The sequence below is a fragment of the Sinocyclocheilus grahami genome, unplaced genomic scaffold (assembly GCF_001515645.1).
Source record: "Sinocyclocheilus grahami isolate Dianchi unplaced genomic scaffold, SAMN03320097.WGS_v1.1 scaffold200.1, whole genome shotgun sequence".
NCBI classification, from domain to species: domain Eukaryota; kingdom Metazoa; phylum Chordata; class Actinopteri; order Cypriniformes; family Cyprinidae; genus Sinocyclocheilus; species Sinocyclocheilus grahami.
In genome coordinates this window covers 478,313-499,358 of record NW_015505379.1, presented here as the reverse complement: position 1 = coordinate 499,358, position 21,046 = coordinate 478,313, and the positions used below count along the sequence as shown (strand labels likewise).

At 38.7% G+C, this 21,046-nt stretch overlaps 1 protein-coding gene across 1 annotated transcript; it reads left to right on the top strand.

Annotated features, from left to right (window-relative positions):
- The first annotated feature begins 6,790 nt into the window (after positions 1–6,790).
- Positions 6,791–20,092, top strand: LOC107595323 (serpin H1-like). The gene is made up of 5 exons (XM_016285692.1): positions 6,791–6,861; positions 7,696–7,808; positions 7,883–8,115; positions 10,207–10,264; positions 19,524–20,092. Exons 1-5 carry the CDS (start codon positions 6,791–6,793, stop codon positions 19,703–19,705), a joined length of 657 nt encoding a protein of 218 aa, XP_016141178.1. The 3' UTR covers positions 19,706–20,092.
- Positions 20,093–21,046: the final 954 nt, after the last annotated feature.

Sequence of the window (21,046 nt, the reverse complement as noted above, 5' to 3'; positions counted from 1 at the left end):
AAGAAAGGGAGAGTGGAGGAAATATGTGTGTTTATGTTCTTTTCAGGCCTACTTGCTGCTGTGGGTCTAACCCAAGAGTCATCATGGATTAAAAGCACTGGGAAACACTCCACAGGTCCGTCACTCAGCACACTCGGATCCAAACGAGTACAACGGGGTGTTGACAGATCTTCTCTTTTAATGCTGATCTCAGAGCGGTATTCCACAATCTCTTATTACAATGGGAATTTGAATGTAGATGAGAATGACTGCTCTCAAACCAGCATAAATGGGAGACTAAGCATAAAAATGCACTGGGGGGGCCACGGGTCAGGGAGCACACTCGGATCCAAACGAGTACAACGGGGTGTTGACAGACCTTCTCTTTTAATGCTGATCTCAGAGCGGTATTCCACAATCTCTTATTACAATGGGAATTTGAATGTAGATGAGAATGACTGCTCTCAAACCAGCATAAATGGGAGACTAAGCATAAAAATGCACTGGGGGGCCCACGGGTCAGGGATGATGATGAACTGACAGAGCGCATGGAGGAGCTGAACCCCACTGTTTGTCCTGAAATGGCTCCAACATATCAAAGCCCTTGCAGTAAAGGTGTGTATATGTGTGTGTGTGTGTGTGTGTGTGTGTGAGGTTCACTGTCTACAGGCTCGTACGGAAAGTAAATCAGGGGCCTATTCTACCGTAAATGTCACTCGCCCTGCCTCTCGTCTCCTGTCACTGGCAGAGCATTTTGCGGGTTATGAGACTGGATGGACACCAATACTTTGCCTTAAAGGTGTCCAGAAGATGCTGGACAAGACTCGTGCACAAGATGAACTGTGAATTTTGGTCTCTGTGTGTTTTATAAGACAGCATCCATAAGGAAAGGCAATTAAGCTGAATGGTAAATGTCAGATATTTCTGTATTTTGTCTCTAGCACTGTAGAGACGTCCAACATATTTTAAGCAAATATGTGCCCTTTGAGGGGCATATAATGTGGTAAATAGAAGAGTAAGTGAGTTGTACATTCTGAAGAAAATGTGAGTGGTGTTTGCCTATGAAAAACTCACTGCCACAATGCTAGGGTGATAATGTTGGTTGCCAGGGTGTTGATTTACGGTTGTTAAGGTGCTCTGGGTATGCTAAGTGTATGCTATAAGAGCATGATATTGGTACCAAATCGATTATCGAGGTTCACTGTCTACAGGCTCGTACGGAAAGTAAATCAGGGGCCTATTCTACCGTAAATGTCACTCGCCCTGCCTCTCGTCTCCTGTCACTGGCAGAGCATTTTGCGGGTTATGAGACTGGATGGACACCAATACTTTGCCTTAAAGGTGTCCAGAAGATGCTGGACAAGACTCGTGCACAAGATGAACTGTGAATTTTGGTCTCTGTGTGTTTTATAAGACAGCATCCATAAGGAAAGGCAATTAAGCTGAATGGTAAATGTCAGATATTTCTGTATTTTGTCTCTAGCACTGTAGAGACGTCCAACATATTTTAAGCAAATATGTGCCCTTTGAGGGGCATATAATGTGGTAAATAGAAGAGTAAGTGAGTTGTACATTCTGAAGAAAATGTGAGTGGTGTTTGCCTATGAAAAACTCACTGCCACAATGCTAGGGTGATAATGTTGGTTGCCAGGGTGTTGATTTACGGTTGTTAAGGTGCTCTGGGTATGCTAAGTGTATGCTATAAGAGCATGATATTGGTACCAAATCGATTATCTTATTATATTATGTTATATTATATTAATCCACATTAGCCAGTATTCTATATTTTATTAGACATGCTTATTTCCTCTAGTTTTACATTTAGAATACTGTTGCCACCATGTAATGCTTAAATGTAAAAAAAACACTACTAATTTAATAACACTGTAAAATGTCATCTTTAACAAATCTAAAAATGAATATTAATTTCATACTGTACATTATAATGTTATAATGCTGAAATGTAATAGTGACATTTAATTTTAGTTTTTAAATATTTATTTTTAATTTTAGCAATGTAAATAATGTAAAAAAATTATAATTTTAGAAATGTATATTTAGTTAAAAATAATAATTTATTATAAAAATAATAAAAAGATAATTCAATTCTAAATTTAGATGAAATGTTACAATTTCTCTACTACCAGCCATTTATTGGTTATTGTTCATAATAAAAAAATAATAACAATTATAATGATTATTATTGGCTTATCGTATCTGCCAGGATTTTTATATTGGTGTATCTCTAGTTGCTATGTGGTTGCTATAGGGTGTTTTGGGTGGTTCCTGTTCCAAGTCAAAACTGTCTATGATGTTCAGGTTACTCCTATTTTAATTTCTGTATCATGCCTCAGAATATTAGTTCATATCATCTTCATAAACAAATCTTCATGAACAAGCTATACATTTCCCTTTTAGCCCTGAGGCCAAACATTTAACCAATAAACATACTGCAAGGCTAATGTAGAAAATCTGTGTATGTGGATGACCTGATAAGTAGAAATGAGATCCTGCGATGGCATTTGATATGTGAGGGAACATTAATGGAGGGCCACGCATTACTATAACTAGGGGTAGAATGAACATTAATGGTGTAAAGGTGCATCTAGGAGGTCAAAGGCTGGGATATATACGAGTAGCAAAGTTGAAAGGTGAGACCCCAGGAAGATGCAAATCTCCCAGAGGGTGTCCACAAATCTCTGCAGTTTCCCCGGGGACTCGTTTAGGTGTGAAGCAGCCATGGGCAGATGGATCAACTGGGCCGGTGTATCTGTGAAACTCGCTCATTATAGGCTCGGCTGACTGTGATAACCTGATCGGTTTAACAGTTTCTCTTATAACGACTGAGGTTTTGATTTGGAAACAGGGAGGGGGTGATTCTAGACCAGTATGAAAGGGCAACTATTTACAGGCTCCAATGACTGTGATGTTCTGCGAAGGTCCTTAAGACAGCAGCTCACAGAGAGATGGTTAAGACATATCCAGTTACACCAATAAGCCCTATCCTCCACATAAAGCAAGCAGCCATGACCAGTCACACATTAGCCATCATTACTGTGAGTGCACGTGTGTGAAGGAGGGGCGTATTACCAGTCAGCATGCTGGCAGTATGTGCGCGTTGGGGGTGAATGCACTAGATGTGATGCGTGAGGCCTCTGACAGCTTTAGATTCAAAAAGCATATGTACTGCATGTATGTCTAATTACCCATCACACAGCATATGAGTGCAAGCTACAGCAGTGTGTGTGTGTGTGTGTGTGTGTGTGAGTGAGTGTGTGTGTGTGAGTGAGTGAGACAGCCATACAGAGGCATTGTGCGTGTGCTTGTGTATTCACCAGCGTGTACTTTGTAGACGACTATCTGAGAGTGTGATGTGGATTAAAGAAGTAATTGGCAGAATCTAGGCCTATGTACTGTCATGTCCCGGCAGGCTGTTTAGTATTGCAGTGTGTTTGCCGTGATCTGAGAGTCTGTTTCCAGGCCTGATCCTCCTCTTCCACCCTCTCTGACTATCTGAGCTTCAATTGATTCTGTCTGCTTCTTCTATCCGCTCACTGGTCAATTTGCAGTTCAACCTGAATAATCTTGAATTGTACTTTTTTTATATGAAGCTTTCTGTGAGGATGTTGGAGATGGTCACATCTGAAATCCAAAAACTGGGAGTTCAAAATGTAAACCAGGACGAAGAGGAGGGTGTTCGGTTTAATGCTTTCGCAGGCGGATACATTGCACGGTATTATAGGATAAGTCGACCTTATGTTGGGCCGTGGCGGTGTAGATCGCGGGCGCCCCCTTTCGGTCGCTATTGCAACTGCGGACTTTCCTAGAGGTACAGATTGAGGGAAGGGAAGTAACCAGTTGCGTGAAAAACTAAAAGATAGCTTAAATGACAACAGCCGTACAGTGATTTTTCAGGTAAAAACAGTAAAAATCGATGCGTTTTGACACTTTTTAAAAACATTTTATAACACTGATAGAGGAGAAAAAAATAAACTCCTCTATTTAGGCATCGTAAGGAGGTTAATGGCATGTGCGAGATTTCTGGAAAGGAAAAATACCCGGATTGAGGCCAGAGAGAATACATTCGGTTGGAGGAAAAGTGAGCAAACTGTGAAAAGACCCGCCTCCGCCACGTCTGAACGTGCTCTGTCAGTTCCTTTCAGCTCAAAGCCCACCGAAGAAGCCGGAGGAAAGAAGGAAGCTTTAATTAATTAACGGTACAAGCAAACAAGGAACTTTTTCACTGTGTTTTTCGCCCCTTAGTTCTCCGAGCAGACGGAACAGCTGCGCTCGCTCAGCAAGCGCACAAATCAACATCTACTGTTCCGCCTGTATAATATCCCCCAACGTCTGCTGTTATTTAAGGGGTTTGTTTATTCTGTCTTTCTGTGATCTCTCGGATATAAAGCGAAATTTCCGGAGGACGCTGTTCGGTCTATGGTTTAGATTTAAGAGGATTGTAACGTTTATTTTTGTGATGTATATAGCCGTGAAGACGCCTGGTCACTATTTAATAATTAAAAAAAAAGAAAACATTGTGTCTGAAGAGCCTTATAAAAAAAAAATGACCATGGTAACCATACTTTCCGCCTACTACAGTTGTTACTACTGTACAATTTCAATGAAATTTGTAATTCATTGTAATCATTGTATGGTTTGTTTTATGACAGGGACATCAAAGTTTTATCATAGTTACTATGGTATTTTGGAGTAAACTCTGGTTACCACAGTCATTTTTAAAGGCAGCTGAGAATTATTTTATTTTTTCCTTAAAATTATTGTTGTTCTATGAGATGGATTGTGGCTTGGATCCTGCGGCCTTGCGCTGAGGTTCCTGAAGCATCCAGAAGCAAGGCACTGCTACTGTAAAATTGGTATAGATAGGTAAACAGTGTTTGAAGGTATGCCAATAATATAATTAAATGCAATAAATTAAAATAAAACTATTTTGGAGACTCTACAAGAGGCTGCTGTCTTGAGGCCTCACAGGACAATTAAATCATACAATTAAACATCAATTAGTATTTGTAAAGATAGATGCTGTGTACAAGGTGTGTACTAGGATGGGACTGGTTTTTATCCTTTGAAAATTTACTAGAATTGTGAAAAGTGGATGTTACATACCAGAATTATAGGTGCTGTTTGTAATTTTTTGACTGTGCTAAAGCATAAAAATACCATAATATGTTTGTAGATATATAGGAAACATGCTAAGTTCACATATTTATTTCTCCGAAAAGCAATGCTGCAGCCATATATTCTACACTGAAATGTGTGTTCAGTGTCGGAATGTCTGTTTTTGTTTTGGTCTGTGTGATTCCGGCCACTGCCAATTTACCCAATACTATTTCAACACCTTAGGTTCCCATTTGGCGGAAAACTCAGCGTCTGACTGGGTCAGAGATCGCAGATTCTACCTGACCTAAAAAGCCTTGGCTCACCAACTTGCAGTGCAAGGCTTGGCGCCATCCGTTATCAATTGCACTCGTTCCTGTTGCATGTCCTCGGTCTGGCAACCTGCGTGAGCTTCGAGTCTGAGCAGGAGGGGGCGGGAGAAACAACACTCTCAAATATTTGAGACAGGGGTAGCTGCAGGTCAGAGTAATGGGCGTGGCAAAAGGTGGCATGCCGAAAGCTGAATGCTACAACAGAAAATAACCCCTAACCCTAACAAATTAGAAAGACCTTTATCCTTTACCTCTAGCAATGTAATATACTTAGCATTTGTTGAATGATATTTCAATATTTCTCTTATTTTTTTTCTCTCCAGTTCTGCAATGGTGCCCACCTTTCCTGTTCCTCTCCCCAGAATTATAGGTGCTGTTTGTAATTTTTTGACTGTGCTAAAGCATAAAAATACCATAATATGTTTGTAGATATATAGGAAACATGCTAAGTTCACATATTTATTTCTCCGAAAAGCAATGCTGCAGCCATATATTCTACACTGAAATGTGTGTTCAGTGTCGGAATGTCTGTTTTTGTTTTGGTCTGTGTGATTCCGGCCACTGCCAATTTACCCAATACTATTTCAACACCTTAGGTTCCCATTTGGCGGAAAACTCAGCGTCTGACTGGGTCAGAGATCGCAGATTCTACCTGACCTAAAAAGCCTTGGCTCGCCAACTTACAGTGCAAGGCTCGGCGCCATCCGTTATCAATTGCACTCGTTCCTGTTGCATGTCCTCGGTCTGGCAACCTGCGTGAGCTTCGAGTCTGAGCAGGAGGGGGCGGGAGAAACAACACTCTCAAATATTTGAGACCGGGGTAGCTGCAGGTCAGAGTAATGGGCGTGGCAAAAGGTGGCATGCCGAAAGCGGAATGCTACAACAGAAAATAACCCCTAACCCTAACAAATTAGAAAGACCTTTATCCTTTACCTCTAGCAATGTAATATACTTAGCATTTGTTGAATGATATTTCAATATTTCTCTTTTTTTTTCTCAGTTTACACATTTTATTTATTTAAAAAAATAAATAAATAGCACAAGCACGCTATTCAAGCATAATGTTTTATGAAAAGTTTTCTATTTTCAAATTATTTCAAAATGTTATTTATTCCTTTGAGGACAATGCTGAATTTTCAGCAGCCATTACTCCAGTCTTTAGTGTCACATGATCCTTCAGAAATCATTCTAATATGCTGATTTGGAGCTCAAGAAACATATCATCATATTATTATTATTAGTGTTGACAACAGCAACAACACTGTTATACATTTACTTTTTCAGGATTCTTTGAAAGTTTTTCATTTCATTTACTTCAATACATACACTCATATACATATACTCAAAACGTAGGTTTAGTGTCCATGTTTGCAGTTAATGTGACAAGCTGCACCAGTGGTAACTCAGCCAGGACACCTGACCTGTGTGACACATTGTTAGTGAACACATTCACTAAAAATGTCCTTGAGACCCATCGTTTAAAAACAATTGTAAAAATGGCTAAAAAAAATAAAGAGATTTCTGGGTAAAAAATTCAGAATTTTTGCAGGTCACACTTTAACATTTCGTATCTCATGCAATTATATTCAGATATTTTAAGTGTGGCTTAAGTGTCCATTGTGTCCAAATAATTTTTGGGGTCAGTGTAGGTCCACATAACATGTGGCAGGGTTCAAATTGAGTTGCAGAGGCTGTTGACTGCCTTATTTGTTTGTCTCTTCACTCCTCTTGAAGAGCAATGTAGTACTTCTGGTGCTGCGAATTACAATAAAACGGCCTGGCTTAACCCCATATTGTCTTGTAATCATCCTTAGTATTTGATTTGACTTGATACTGCTTTTTTCACTCTTTTTTTCTCTCCCATTCTTTATCTTTCCCTTGACTAATCCAATAAGGTGAAAAGACTGTGGAAAAGAACATGTGACTGTAATACTGCTAATAGTCTCTTTATCGAATCTCATCTTTGTCAGTGAATTTAATGGGGTGTAATGGGCTGTAATAATATGTCCTATGCCTCTGCCTCCCCTGCACCCTTCCTCTCGCCTTTTCTTTTTATCTTTGGTTCTTTTTCTGGCATTGAGTCTGTGATATTCCTTTGTATGATTTGACTCATCAAAGCCTTGATGTATGTCAGATCCAAACAGCATGGCTGTAAGATGATTGTACTCTACGTTTTCTAAAAGTTTGTGTCAGAATGTTAAAATGCTTGTTTGTGCATGTCTGGGTCATGATGTCCAAGTCGTGTTCATCTATTCACATGTGTTTTAAGTGGATTTTTTCTGTTTGTAGGATTTTGGGATCGAGGCTTTTACCATGAAAACCAAGATTTGCGGAGCTTCTTGGGTACCAGATACACTAAAGTTCCCATGATGCACAGATCAGGTAAGTTCCATCAGGCTTTTATCATTGAAATACACAACAAAGACATCCAAACTACCAAATGTTTGTTTTCCCAGGCGTATACCGTCACTATGAGGACATGGAGAACATGGTACAGGTGTTGGAACTGGGCCTGTGGGAAGGGAAGGCCAGCATGGTGCTGCTTTTGCCCTTCCATGTGGAGAATTTGGCTCGGCTGGACCGTCTGCTGACCCAGGATCGGGTTGAGAAGTGGTTGGAGAAACTGAACTCCACTAGTATGGCATTATCCCTCCCGAGAACCAAGATAAGCAGCACCGTCAGTCTACAGGTAATAGTCTAAATATTGTACATATCACTTCCTACACGGCCATTATGAGTGTGTGAAATACAATTTCAAAACATTAAGTTATAGATAAATATTCTTAACATACAATGTAGATAAAACTAATTTAGAAAGCTAATGGAAGATATCCAGATATGACGTTAGCATAATGAGAACGAACCATAGGTCATAGATTATTTTCATTCAGTGGGAAAGCTTTTTCCTTTTAATGGAAATTGTGTTTGCAATGAAATTGCAGTCAGGCTTTAGAATGCGGTTTTATGTGTCTTAGGACACTGAGCTATGGTCTTTATTCTTTAAAACATTCCTCAGATGTGCATTGTAAGTGCTTCCATTGCCATCTTGTGCTGCTCTCTTTTTGAACACCAGCAGGCAGCATGTTGCTTTATTGACCTGTGATCAGGAAGTTTTTTACAGAGTTTTTTTTTGTCATAAAAAAGGAAAAGATTTTGTCTTTTAATGAATATATCTTTTAAATTCACTCAATATTTTGCCATGTCATTCATTTTGGTCCATTTTAAACCTTATCAAAATTTAGGTAACAAAAGCATTATTTTAATTAAAACTAGATTTAATTGCTTGTCTCTGCAAAATCAATTTTGTTTGACTGCCAGAGTTAAGACTTTCTTGTCTTAGTGGTTCATATGTGGTTACTAAGGTGTTTTAGGTGGTTGCTAGGTGTTAAGTTTCTATGTGATTTGTGTTCTGCTTCTGCCTTGTGAATCTGGTAAGTACTGTCATTATCTAACACGTTAGTGTAGATTAAAGTATCTTCCAAAAGTTTGGGGTCTTTACAGTTGTTTTTTTTTTTTTTTTAGAAAATAATAAGGCATGATTGCAAAAAAAAAAAATCTAATAATACTTAAAATATCAGAATTTCCACTAAAATATTAAGCAGCACAACTGTTTTCAACACTGACTACGTTTACATGTGCACGAATAATGCGATTACTTCCAATAATCAGAGTAAGGACTTAATCGCATTATGATGTTTACATGTCAAGAGCAAAGCTCTTCACTCCCATTTACATGCAATTTCCATTATTATTATTATTAGCTATGAATTGTGGTTATTTTTTTACTGCCATTATTCATGTATCCCACTGCACATCACAAATGATGGATTAATTTATTTACGTCCAATGCACAACACGTTTGTATGGTTGTATTCCATGCTTTTTCGGTGCCATAGAAATGTGATGGCAATTCGTTTGCCTACACTGCCGTCGCGTTCTACTCGCCGTTTCTGGATGAATTTAAGGAACAGATGGTGGCAGCGAGTTGTGTTTTCCCCAGAAATGCGATGCTTTCTTTCCCGCCATCGTTTCTAATCTGCGTATTATTACAGGTGCACGTCAAGTCATGTATGTCACAAGCACATGCGCACTTTGGTCAGAGCGGCAATACTGCGATTAAGGTGTTTACATGCCTGTATATTTCGATTAAAATCGGCGTACGATTTTACTATGTTAATGCGATTATGCTTGCTGCGATTATGAGATATTTGCCAAAATCTCATTATAATAGCATTAAGAGGGTGCATAATAAAAATAAATGTTACTTGAGCAGCAAATCAGCATATTAGAATGATTTCAGAAAAAGGATCGTGTGGCACTGAAGTTTCTGGAGTAATGGCTGCTGAAAATTCAGCTTTGCCATCATAGGAATAAATTATAATTTTTTTTGTTAGGTTGTTAAGTTGTAATAATATTTCATAATATTACTGTATTTATTGTAGTAAACAGCATACACTCACACACCAAACATTCTAATTTAGTTAAAATAGACCTAAAAAAATTTACATAAAATGCAAAATTGGCATTTTCACTATTGGTGTGTCTAATTTCCATTTTAGTGCATAACATCAAAGTATCATAAGTTTATGTTTACCACAGACCACGTTTTACTTATAAATTGAAAACCCCATTATAAAAACCCATAGGAAAATCTCGAGGGAACCCATGGCAAATTAGTCTTCTAGGTTTTGACATCACAACTGCAGCACTCTATTCTTGTTGTGCAATATAGACCTCAACAGAAAGTCGTCCTATAATTGCATGCCTTAATCCCTCTAAGTGTTTCCCATACAGACTAATGACTCTCCTGGCATCCCAAACATTTGTGCTCCTTCAAGGTCTGGGCCCTCAGAGAGATGACATCCTGGCTTAGAAGCTCAGCAAGAGTCTCTCCAGCAGCTCGGCTACAGGAATTAGCCTGGACTTAGACAGCAAAGAGTGACAGAGTTGTAGAATAGCACAGATGGTTCTGTCTGCACTGCTGAACAGATCTGGATTTGGACGACAGAGAGTGACAGTGACTGTGTTGGGCGTGTTTGGGCTGTTGAGTTCAGTGGATGAGACCGTGTCTGGTATGATTGGCTTGTGGGTAAGCACATTTGGTTTCTTGCGGTGGGTGGAAATGTCAAGTGCGCCTTCGTAGTGCTCTTCTCTTGGATTGTGGAGGTGAAGTGTTTTGGAGCTTGATGAATGATTTTGTGACATATGCTGCTGGCTCTCTTCTTTCCTCGCTCACTTCAGTCTTGTTTCTCCTTCCTCGTCTCTTTCCTGTCTCCCTGCCTGTTCTTCGTATTCGTCTTTTCTCTCTCCAGCTACCGCTCCGTCCTCCCTCTCTCAGCGTCTGACCTCAGCTCATCTATCTCCTGCCCAGAGTCCACTGGTTCCTCCCACTCTCCCTTTCTTTATTCATCACTTCATCCGCCACCTCAATCTTTGTGTCTTGCCCTCTCATTTTCTCTCGTTTCTAGCTGGTCAGAGTCCCTGTATCTCATCTTCTGTCTCACCCCTTTTCGTCTCTCGCACTCGTTCTTTGTCAAACACTCCTTTTCTCTCTTTACGTCTTTCATATTTGCCTGCACTTCTTTCTGCAGTCTTCTTTTCTTTTGTTTTTTCTGTCCTCTTATATCCGTGAAATATTTATTTATTTGATTCCTTATTTATATATATTGATCACCTGTGACATTCTTGACATTTTCTGTGGTCAAAAACTACTTTCTTTTGCTCTCAATTTTTTTTTGGATGCAACTAATTGTACTATACATACTAACTAATGTATTGTATGTATAGTAGAGATGTGCATCTCCGACTCCGATACGATACGCATCTCGATGCACAGCCAACGATACGATACATTAAAGATACATATGAAGCAGCTACCGATGCGATATGATTCACCCCGTTACGATGCAGTGCGATTCGATTTCGATTCGATTCAAAATAATGCGATTCGATGCAATACGATGCAATGGAGAAAATATGATCACTTTTAATGCCCCGAGGCCTGTATCATAAGGCTTATTTCAGTTAGTCTGACTCATTGTCAAATGATTTGGTTCCATAAAGCAAATTTAACATGGGCCTAGATCAAGCTTAGCAACTGTGGCAACTTATGCTGGGAAACTGACCTGGTCTAAAGCAGGTTAACTGTCAGACTAAGCGGAGTTCCTCTAACACTGACCAATAGGAACCCAATGATATTACTACTCTCTCACATACTATTATTTGACTTTTTTTTTACAGTTTCTAGTAGGACTGCACGATTAATCGAATGCGATTGTCATGCGCATTTTGATAGTAATGCCGGTTCTGTAATCAGCAGGAAATCATCATCACGAACTTTCAGATGAAGCAGAATTTACTACACATAGCTGTAGTTCACAGACAAGTTTTTATTGCTTTTTATTGCGCGATTCTGAAATCGAAGAAATCGTTCGCGATAATGACAGCTATTTGCACAGCTTCTCAGTGAACTACGGCTCTGTGAAGTAAATGCTGCTCCATCTGAAAGCATGTGAAAATACCACATTTAATAACATATTTTTACTCCAAACTCACTTCATAACATCAGTCGAGTGTTTGAAATAAAGCCTTCTGTGAGATAATGTGGCTTCTTACATAGAATAAGGCACGCAACATATTTCATAGTATTTAAGCAGTGATAAAGGCATTGTATTATAAATATACTTTATTTTAATGAAAATCATAATAAGAACTCTGATAAACCGTATATTGCCGCAGTCGTGTGTTTATTAGTCACGTTGAATCAATGAAAGCAGTTGAATCTTCTGTTGTTTATTCAGCTGCAGGAATAGGCATTTTCTGGGTTTTTTCTGCGAGGCGTATTTGGAGTTTCAGCGCGAGAGCGCCCTCTGGCCTTTGGATGGAGATTTACTGCTGATCACAGAACCGTGCTTCACTGAAAGATACGCATGACAATCGCAGATTCTGTAGAATCGAGATCTCGATTCCATTTCGATTGATCGTGCAGCCCTAGTTTCTAGCCATGCAGCCTTTCTCTCTGGTTTTATGACGGCTGTACCTTTTATAGTTTGCAGAACAGATAGCAGAACATTAGAACATTACAATCTAAAATGGCTCTTTAAAGCATTAAAATAACTAAATAAAAATTAAAATAAATAAAGAAAATGATTATATTTTAACTGCTATAAGAAACACACATTAACTCATTTGAGCTTAGTAATTAGTAGCCTACTAGCTTACATTTGATTTACCTATTACAATAGTCACTTTACAGTTACTGCTATCATAAAAATACACTTATATGTAGGTTTAAAATTCTACAAAAGACACATTTAATGTCCAACAACAAATATTTTAGCAAAATGTATATTTTACTCAGAATTATTGCGTTCCTATTCGATTGCACTCTGTCTGTTTAGCGTGCATGCGCGCAGCAGCGCTCGTTCACTTACATCAGCCTCGCCCACTCCTGACAGCAAAATTAATACGTTTGCGTGACTTTCTGACATTTACAGATGGAAAAATATACCTGTGACATGTCAGTTATGCACTGAGGAAAACACAATGTCTCAAACAGCACAGATATATTCGGTGGATCGATTTGATCCATGATCGATCATTAAGGGCTGCTTAAGAATAAGCGTGCACAAATTAGTGAGATTGTGTGAACTTAATTTGTCATTTATGGAACCGCTTTAGCCCCGATTGATTTGTTAGGTTATTTCAAGTCAGGTTTTGGTCTCTGTAGTGTTGTGGTGATGCATCACAATCACGCAGCAGTAAGGATGGGCGATACCTCTTATTTTATTTTCGATCTGATACCGATATTTTCAAGCCCAGTATCGTCGATATCGATACCGATACCTCTAAACTAAACTGCTCTGTTAAATTATTAAAAGAATATAATCAGTAATTATACTCACTTAATATTAGATTTTAAAGCCATGATTTTTAACATTTCATAAGCTTTTTTTGTTTACGCTGTCAGAAAATATATGAAAAATATGCTATAATTGTATTTTAGCCCTTTACTGGGGCAGTAACCTCAAAGGTGCAACTATACCTCCAAAAGGGAGCATATTAGTACCGTTCAAGTATGCATGCTTTAAGAGTAGATAAGTTACAAAGGCGCACTTTTGAGGGTACCTCATGAAAAATAAACATGGTGTTACAGTATTACCATGCTAAATTTGTGGTTACGGCAGTTATACTACAAATACTGTGGTTACTGTAATAAAATCATGGTCAATTTTTGTAAAAGGCTGCCAGGCTGTTGTACCCCTAAAGCTGAAACTTTAGCACATTTTGTTCTGACAGATTTATTAACAGCAATTACAGAACATACAATCCATTTGAACTTTTAACAACCAGTTTAAATAAATTTACTTGCACAAACTAGCCAATTAAAAATAAATATTACATGTACACAAAGGTTTGGGGTCAGTAAAATTTTGTAATATTTTTGTAAGTCTCATGCTCACCAAGGCTGCACTTATTTGAAAAAAAAAAAATTATATTATAAAAAAATTTCAGCATCATTACTCCAGTCTTCAGTGTCACTGTGAGCGAAGCGTCAGCAGCGAATGCTGTCTGTGATTGATTGGTTCTGTCTTACAGCATTTGCGTGTGTTCCGATGAGCAGGAGAAATGGATCTATCCAACACAATTATTCGATAATATAGTCTATTTTTCCACTTTTTATGCACCAAATTTCCCGATAAATAAATACAATTAATGGTTAAAAAATGCACTTTAGAATCGATATTTTTATGTGAGGATCGATCCTTTCGATACAACATCAGTATCGAAAGTATCGATACTTAAGGATCGATCCGCCCATCCCTATGCAGCAGCAGTGATTAGAGAACGTGCTTGAGAGTTGAACAGTTTAGAGAGGAGAAATCAATCCACATATAAAATATTGGTCACTTTCTAAACAATAAAAGTATAGCGCATCCACTAGTAATTATATATTAATAATATATTAATTTTTTACCGATGCAAATATGTTAGAAACGATGCATAGCGATATAAATGCCAACTTGTAGCCGATGCACACTTCTTAAACCGATGCATCACATCGTTAAATTTTTATGCCGATGCACCGAGCGAATCGGGGAATCTTCCCATCCCTAATGTATAGATGTGTGTAGTCATTATGACTTATTGTTTTTTGTGAATTTCATGATACAATTGACAATTTAAAAATGTGTTTTTGCTTATTTCTACAAAGACAACTTTTTGTGACTTCCGATTCAAATTGATAAGAGTACGTCACATATGGTAGAGGTTAGGGATGTAACGATTCACTCACGATGCGATATGATTCACAATACTTACTTCATGATTCGATTCTCTCATTATTATAATTTTTTTTACAAAATGAGATTTAAGACAAATTATAAATGAAAATCTGATCTTTTATTATTTCTCAGACAAAATGCTGCACATTTCTTTGTTAATCTGAAATATGTCAAATAACAAAACTAAATTGAAATTAAGACAAATCCCAAATCAAATAAATATATAATACAAATAAAGGAATTCTCTTCGTGTAAAGAAATTAAGGCTTTGCCTGTGCTCTTTCCTTTTTGAAATAAGAGGTTACCACTGCATTTTAATGAAAATCCAAACAAAAATGCTACACACATGCAGCATGAGTAGTTTTTTATTTAAATTAGATTGTATGATTTCGAAATTTGAAGCAAAAACAGAATGGTCTGACTTTAGCTTTGTGAAACATACTACTAAAAACATACCCGCACGAAACAAATTCCAGACGGGCTGAATGAGATGCAGATTCACTCTCTGACAGCAGGTGGTGCTTATGGAACAGCGGCAATACAGCGTTTCCTTGGTTACCGCTGTAAAATAAAGCAGCTCTGCATTTATAAACACTTTAATATGCATTATACAGAGGCAAGATGAAAAGAAAATACCATCTAAACTTTTGTGAAGACAGTCAGTTCAGTTCCCCTCAGAGATACATTTATATAAACTCCCACCTGTATCGCAATTTGTTTAACATCTCAACCGACTTGAATCGTCTCATGTTTGTATCGATTTTCATCCAGCTCATCATAGAGGTAAAATATATATGATTTTTATGTTGTTATTTGTTTATTTATTTTCCAAAAAAATTATATGTATATTTTTTCACACATAGATATGGGAAATATGCTGTAATTATATATTATAAGTATGTATATTATATGTATTTTTATACATCATAAACAAAATTTTGAAATAAATATACTTAATCATAATATATAATCTTATATCATATATAATTGTATTTTCTTTCATTTCAGTTTTCATTTAAATTATTATTTTTTTTTTTATAAACAGCCAGTCTGATCAGTCTTTGGAAAGCAAATGAAACACATGGTCCTATTTAATTTGGTGAAAATAAATATGAAAAAGTCATATTAAACATATTTCTTCAATATTTAAGTGCATGGGATAACACTTAGAGCCCTAAAATTATGTTTGATAAAATCTTTGTTTTTCTTTCAAATTTTTTGCTGACCCCCTTGCACTTCCTTATGGCCCCCATGCGTTCCTACTCCCCAGAGCCCATATTGAAAACCCCTGCTCTAGGGTCACTGTCCCAGGGTAATGCTGCAGGTAGATGGCAAACCGTCTAAACCACAAGGTTGGTTTTATCCTTGTGGTAGACAGCAGATGTCAAGAAAAATGTCAAGAGGAGTGCAGTGACAGAAAAGGGTAAGAATTTAGAGAAGCAGAGGTTAAAAGACACAGATAGAGTAGAAAAAGGTACAACAAAAATGACAGTTGTTGAACTAGACAGGTCAAGCGTGGCACAACCATTCCCAGGACGCATAGAGAAGTGAACGGTCGCTGTAATGCGGGACAGCGTTTTGTTAAAGTTTTGTAATGTCAGGCAAGAAATATAAGCACCCACATGCCATGTCCGCTTATGCAGCTCTGCTCAGAAGAACAAGATTTTGACATTAACATGAGCGGTTAGGATGCCCAAGAGAGACCTAGAGGCTTGCTTTAAAAGAAACCCACCGACAGCCCAGACAAGACTCCCTTTTTTGTACTTGCTGTGTTCACATAAGTGATGACCCAGCGTGCGGAAAGAGGCCGAAAAGTCCTGCCATGACTGCATGACATGAATAGAGCTGTATTACTTCTCTGACAAGTTCTCCTGCTGCTCCCTCGCTCTCCACATCTTACTGCTCTGTGTCTGTTTCTCTGCTCTTTCATGCTCTCATCTAGCTTTTTCTTTTTTCAGCCACACACATACACACACTCTTTCTTGTAGTATCTGAAGAAATATCACTGTAGGTCAGAGACACTTGATTCCTCCACTTTTATATGGGCAGTGACAGAAGAGGCGCGCTGAGTGCAGCTTCCCTCTCCCTCTCCAGTCGGGTCGAAGTGAGCAAACACAGCCTCCATCTCGAGGCGTTAATAGCATTTCCACCTTTTATCTATCATCTCGCCTCAGAGCCTCAGCCTTTAACATGGCCGCCAGACACTGTCACTCTCAAGTCGCTCTAGGCCTTCTGTCATGCTCCCGCATGGACCTCTTCGGTCTCGGGAGGAGCTGCCATTATCCTGATTTCCAATCCGTGCGCTTGCGTATGCACTAATGTAGCTGTGCTGCGTGGCTACGGGGGCCCGGCTCGGGGCAGGATGACCTAAATTGGACTGACGTGCAGCTGGAGAGGTGAGTGGTTGTGAGGGAGGTGAAATGGGGTTGAGATGCTGGAAAGAGAGAAAGAGACATAGAAAGGGCAGGAGAGCGGGCGAGCCAGATAAAAATATCCGCTCTAGTGGTGAGGCAATGGGGCCGGAGCTCAGGACCGGTTAGTGCCAGGCGATAGCGGCTAACAAGAGATTTAGTCTGGACTCCATAACGAGCATGAGGGGTCGAGGGGTCACCGTCTGCCTGATGCCTGGCAAACACACACAGCCAGACACACTGACCTTAAGAGTCTGACACAGGGATACAGAGAAAACACACACACATGCGCTTACTGTGCCAAGGCCTGTGGATGCCAGTGTGGCTGTAATTGGATTGCTCAGTTCTCTGTGTGTGCCAGAGAGACAGAGGGAGTCAAGCTAGCATACACACACTCGTTGATGAGGTCATGAAGTGGATATGGTGTGTATGCCAGGACTTGGGACAAGTCTGTTGTAATCAGACAAGTGTTTTAGAGCACAGTACCATGCCGTGAGAAAATGCTTATTTGTAATCTCATACAAATATTGACATATCCTGTTTTATTGAAGTTTGTGGCTGTCTTGTAAAAACCTTTCACCACATCTGCCAAAAGCAAGTCAATTTATATTATTATTTGTCATAAATATTTCTTGCTAGCTATGAAACTGTATTCTATTAATTCCACTAATGATTCTTTTAGTGCTTCTGAAGGGGAAAAAAATGGAAATAAAAGTTTTTTTTTTGTTTTTTTTACTGCCCTCATCGGTTTGTTGCCAAATGATGAGATAATTTCAGTTGTCGACAGAGCAGATATAACAAATCAGAAATAAAAGTAATTATTGTAAAATACTTTTTATTGAGGCACACAAGTCATAAATGCAATCTAATAATTTGCCCTAACTATCCATTAAATAAAAATAAACCAAAAAAGGGTAACTTGTGCGTTAATTTTTTTTGAATTCAAAATAATTAAATATTTTGAAATCACTGAATCATTCATCATTGATTCATAATTGATCATTCATACTTGATAAAAAAAAATGAAAATTCTGTGATCAGTTACTCTCATGTCATTTCAAAGATATTAAACATTTTATGAAACACACATGAAAATATTTTTAATGAAACATAAGGGATTTCTGTCCCTCCATTTGTAGTCTGTTACATCAAAACTTTGACACTTTAAAAAAGTTAATAAATACATCCATATGAATCAAGTGGTTTAATCCAAGTCTTCTAAAGGAACACGATAGCTTTATATGATGAACAGATTTAATTTAGACTTTTATATACGTATAAGCTTTGATCCAACATGCAGCTGACTCTAGGGCAGTTTCTTCGTGTGTGTTATTCATGAGCTGTATGTTTTTGTAGTTGTGTTTATTGATGTAGGCGCCTGAATTATACTACAGTATAATGCAGAGTTTGCTTAAAAAATTGAGCGCAAGGATAGGCTGCATTTAGAAAACTTTGGCTTGAGAAAGAAACAGACAGGAAGACCGAGTGAGAAGAGAAGAAAATAGAGACGCTCCATTTCCACCCAATGAGCAGCATTAGAGGTGAACCATGTTTACACAGCCCTCCTCCTTGCTCCATCTCTCTCCCTCTCTCATTTTCCTCCATCTGCCCATCACATTTACTGCATTAGTTGGGAGTCTGTGTGCCATATTACTACATGATATTTATTAGCCTCCTTTCATCTGTTTCCAGTGCAGAAACTAGTGTACTCCTCTGCAGACCCATCACTCAATCCCAGCTGCCTGCTGGGCATGTCTCCTCTCCACAAACGTGTCATTAATTCATTTGGGGCTCACTGCACCTAGGGAGGGTTTACCTGTTTTTCCTTCGGGGCGTCCTGTGAGCTGCATTGGATTTTGTAGAAGTGAAGTGCAAAGCTTCACTAGCTTCAAATGACTCAAAGCTAATAGCTGTGTGGCATCTTAGAGATGTGGATTAAGTGAATATGCGAAATGAGCATTTTTCATCCGTCAGGCCCTGGGGGCTTCTAGGGTGAACACTTGCATGATGACAGCCCACGTTGAATATTTAAACGCTGATTGTTTTTAAAAAATGAAGTGACCTCAGCAAATCTGCACATCCCGAGAGGTGTCGCCATCCCAAGGAGAAGGAGCGAGACAAAGAAAGAGGGGTGCTATTTATAGAGCCTGTCACAATGCAGGCTGGGAGATGTCTGCTAATGTTGCATATGACTTTAATTGCTGGAGACAGCGTTGTCGTAGTAACACACGGCACCATGTCACCATCGTGGCAACAAGCTGCTTCGGGTCAAGGCTATGCGGCCCAGGAGTGAATCTGCGTCTATAAGTGCCGGAAAAACCCTCGGAGACAACACAGAGAATTAATTAAGGGGAAATAAATTTGCCCAATGCGGTGTCAGCCCATATAGCGAAGACATACAGCCATGAGAGAGGGTGAGAAAGCCTCAGGCAGTATGCATGAGGATGAGGATGTGGAGAAGCCAAAAATCTTCTATGCAGATCATTCCTTCATTATACTAGTTAGGGACAACAGCACTGGGGCATTGCTCATGATAGGTGCACTGGATCACACTGATGGCCCTGCAATTCACGATGAGCTATAGAACCAAAGTACTTCACCCTCCGGCACTGACAGTTGGCTGAAGAGTCTGAATGGCTGACCTGCGGGTATTGACAATAAACTGATCTACTTATCCACTGCAAATCCACTGTCTTACACCTATTGGTCTTATGCGCTGACACGTTACATTGTACTTGTAATACAGATATGAAAGAGCTTAGGATAGGATGTGATTAAACTGATATATAGACCTGCACTGAATCTGCTCCCACCAAATTCTGCAGAAGGCATGGCAGATTTGTACAGAATTTGAATGTTTTACTCAAATTCTGTGTATCCCTGCAACTTGTTTTTATTAATTAAAAGTTTGGGTTTAATAAAGATGTCAGCTGCCTTTATGAGTGAAATAGTCACATCTCTGTTGAAAGAGGGTCACATCAGATTAGAGATGTTTAATTTATCAGTTTTGGTATTTTATTTGTGCATGCTGATATCTGTATATATTTTTTATAACACTTGCTGTCTTCTTACACTAATAAAATAAACTAGTAGTTTATCAATGTATCAATTAAAAAAAAAATTTACCAATGCAATTTATCAGTTATTGACCATAATATTAAAATAATTATTGGCTTATCAGTATCAAAACATTGTGGATCCCTAGTTTATAGGTTGGTAAATAAAAACAAGATTAGAAAAGGGAACTTTTATTATGATTGTTTTCTATATGTAGTCAAGGATTCATTCAAGCCATCAAACTACAAAAAGACAGACTTGTTTCTGAAAAATTGCCTATAAGTATCTTCTAGCCTATTTGTGTGTCCCTCAACAATGAGTGATTGTTTTTTTTTAGGCCAAATTAAATAGAATTATATTTGAATTTAATATTGTATGTCAGCCACCTGTGTCCAGTCACTTGATGTTTATTTTGCAGTGTTACAATTTGTAGCCCTACCCAGTGAAATCTCAATGGTCCAAAATCCTGTTCCAATCAGTGTGCAGATTCTATGTGTGCCTAATGATGTAGTTACATATGAAAGACCCAGTGTGAAGTGCTTGTGGTCAGTTAGGACTCCAGTGAATACACTAGTACAGTACACGTGTTTCTATGTCTGCAAGCCATTCACAGCAGAGACACTGACTGACAGCAACACTCACAGTGATAGACGTGCACTGCGGAGAGATCGTCAGTGGGAAGCTCTGGAGCCAATGTGGCGGGTGTCAACTACACTCATATCGACACACTGACACAACTCATTCCCACTGTAAGGAAAACCACCATGGTGACAGCCGAGTGAATGCATGTTGATGCTGAGATGCTAGTACAGACACGGTCACCGTGATTTTGCCAAGTAAGACATGTTCCTGGATCAACATCTTTTGT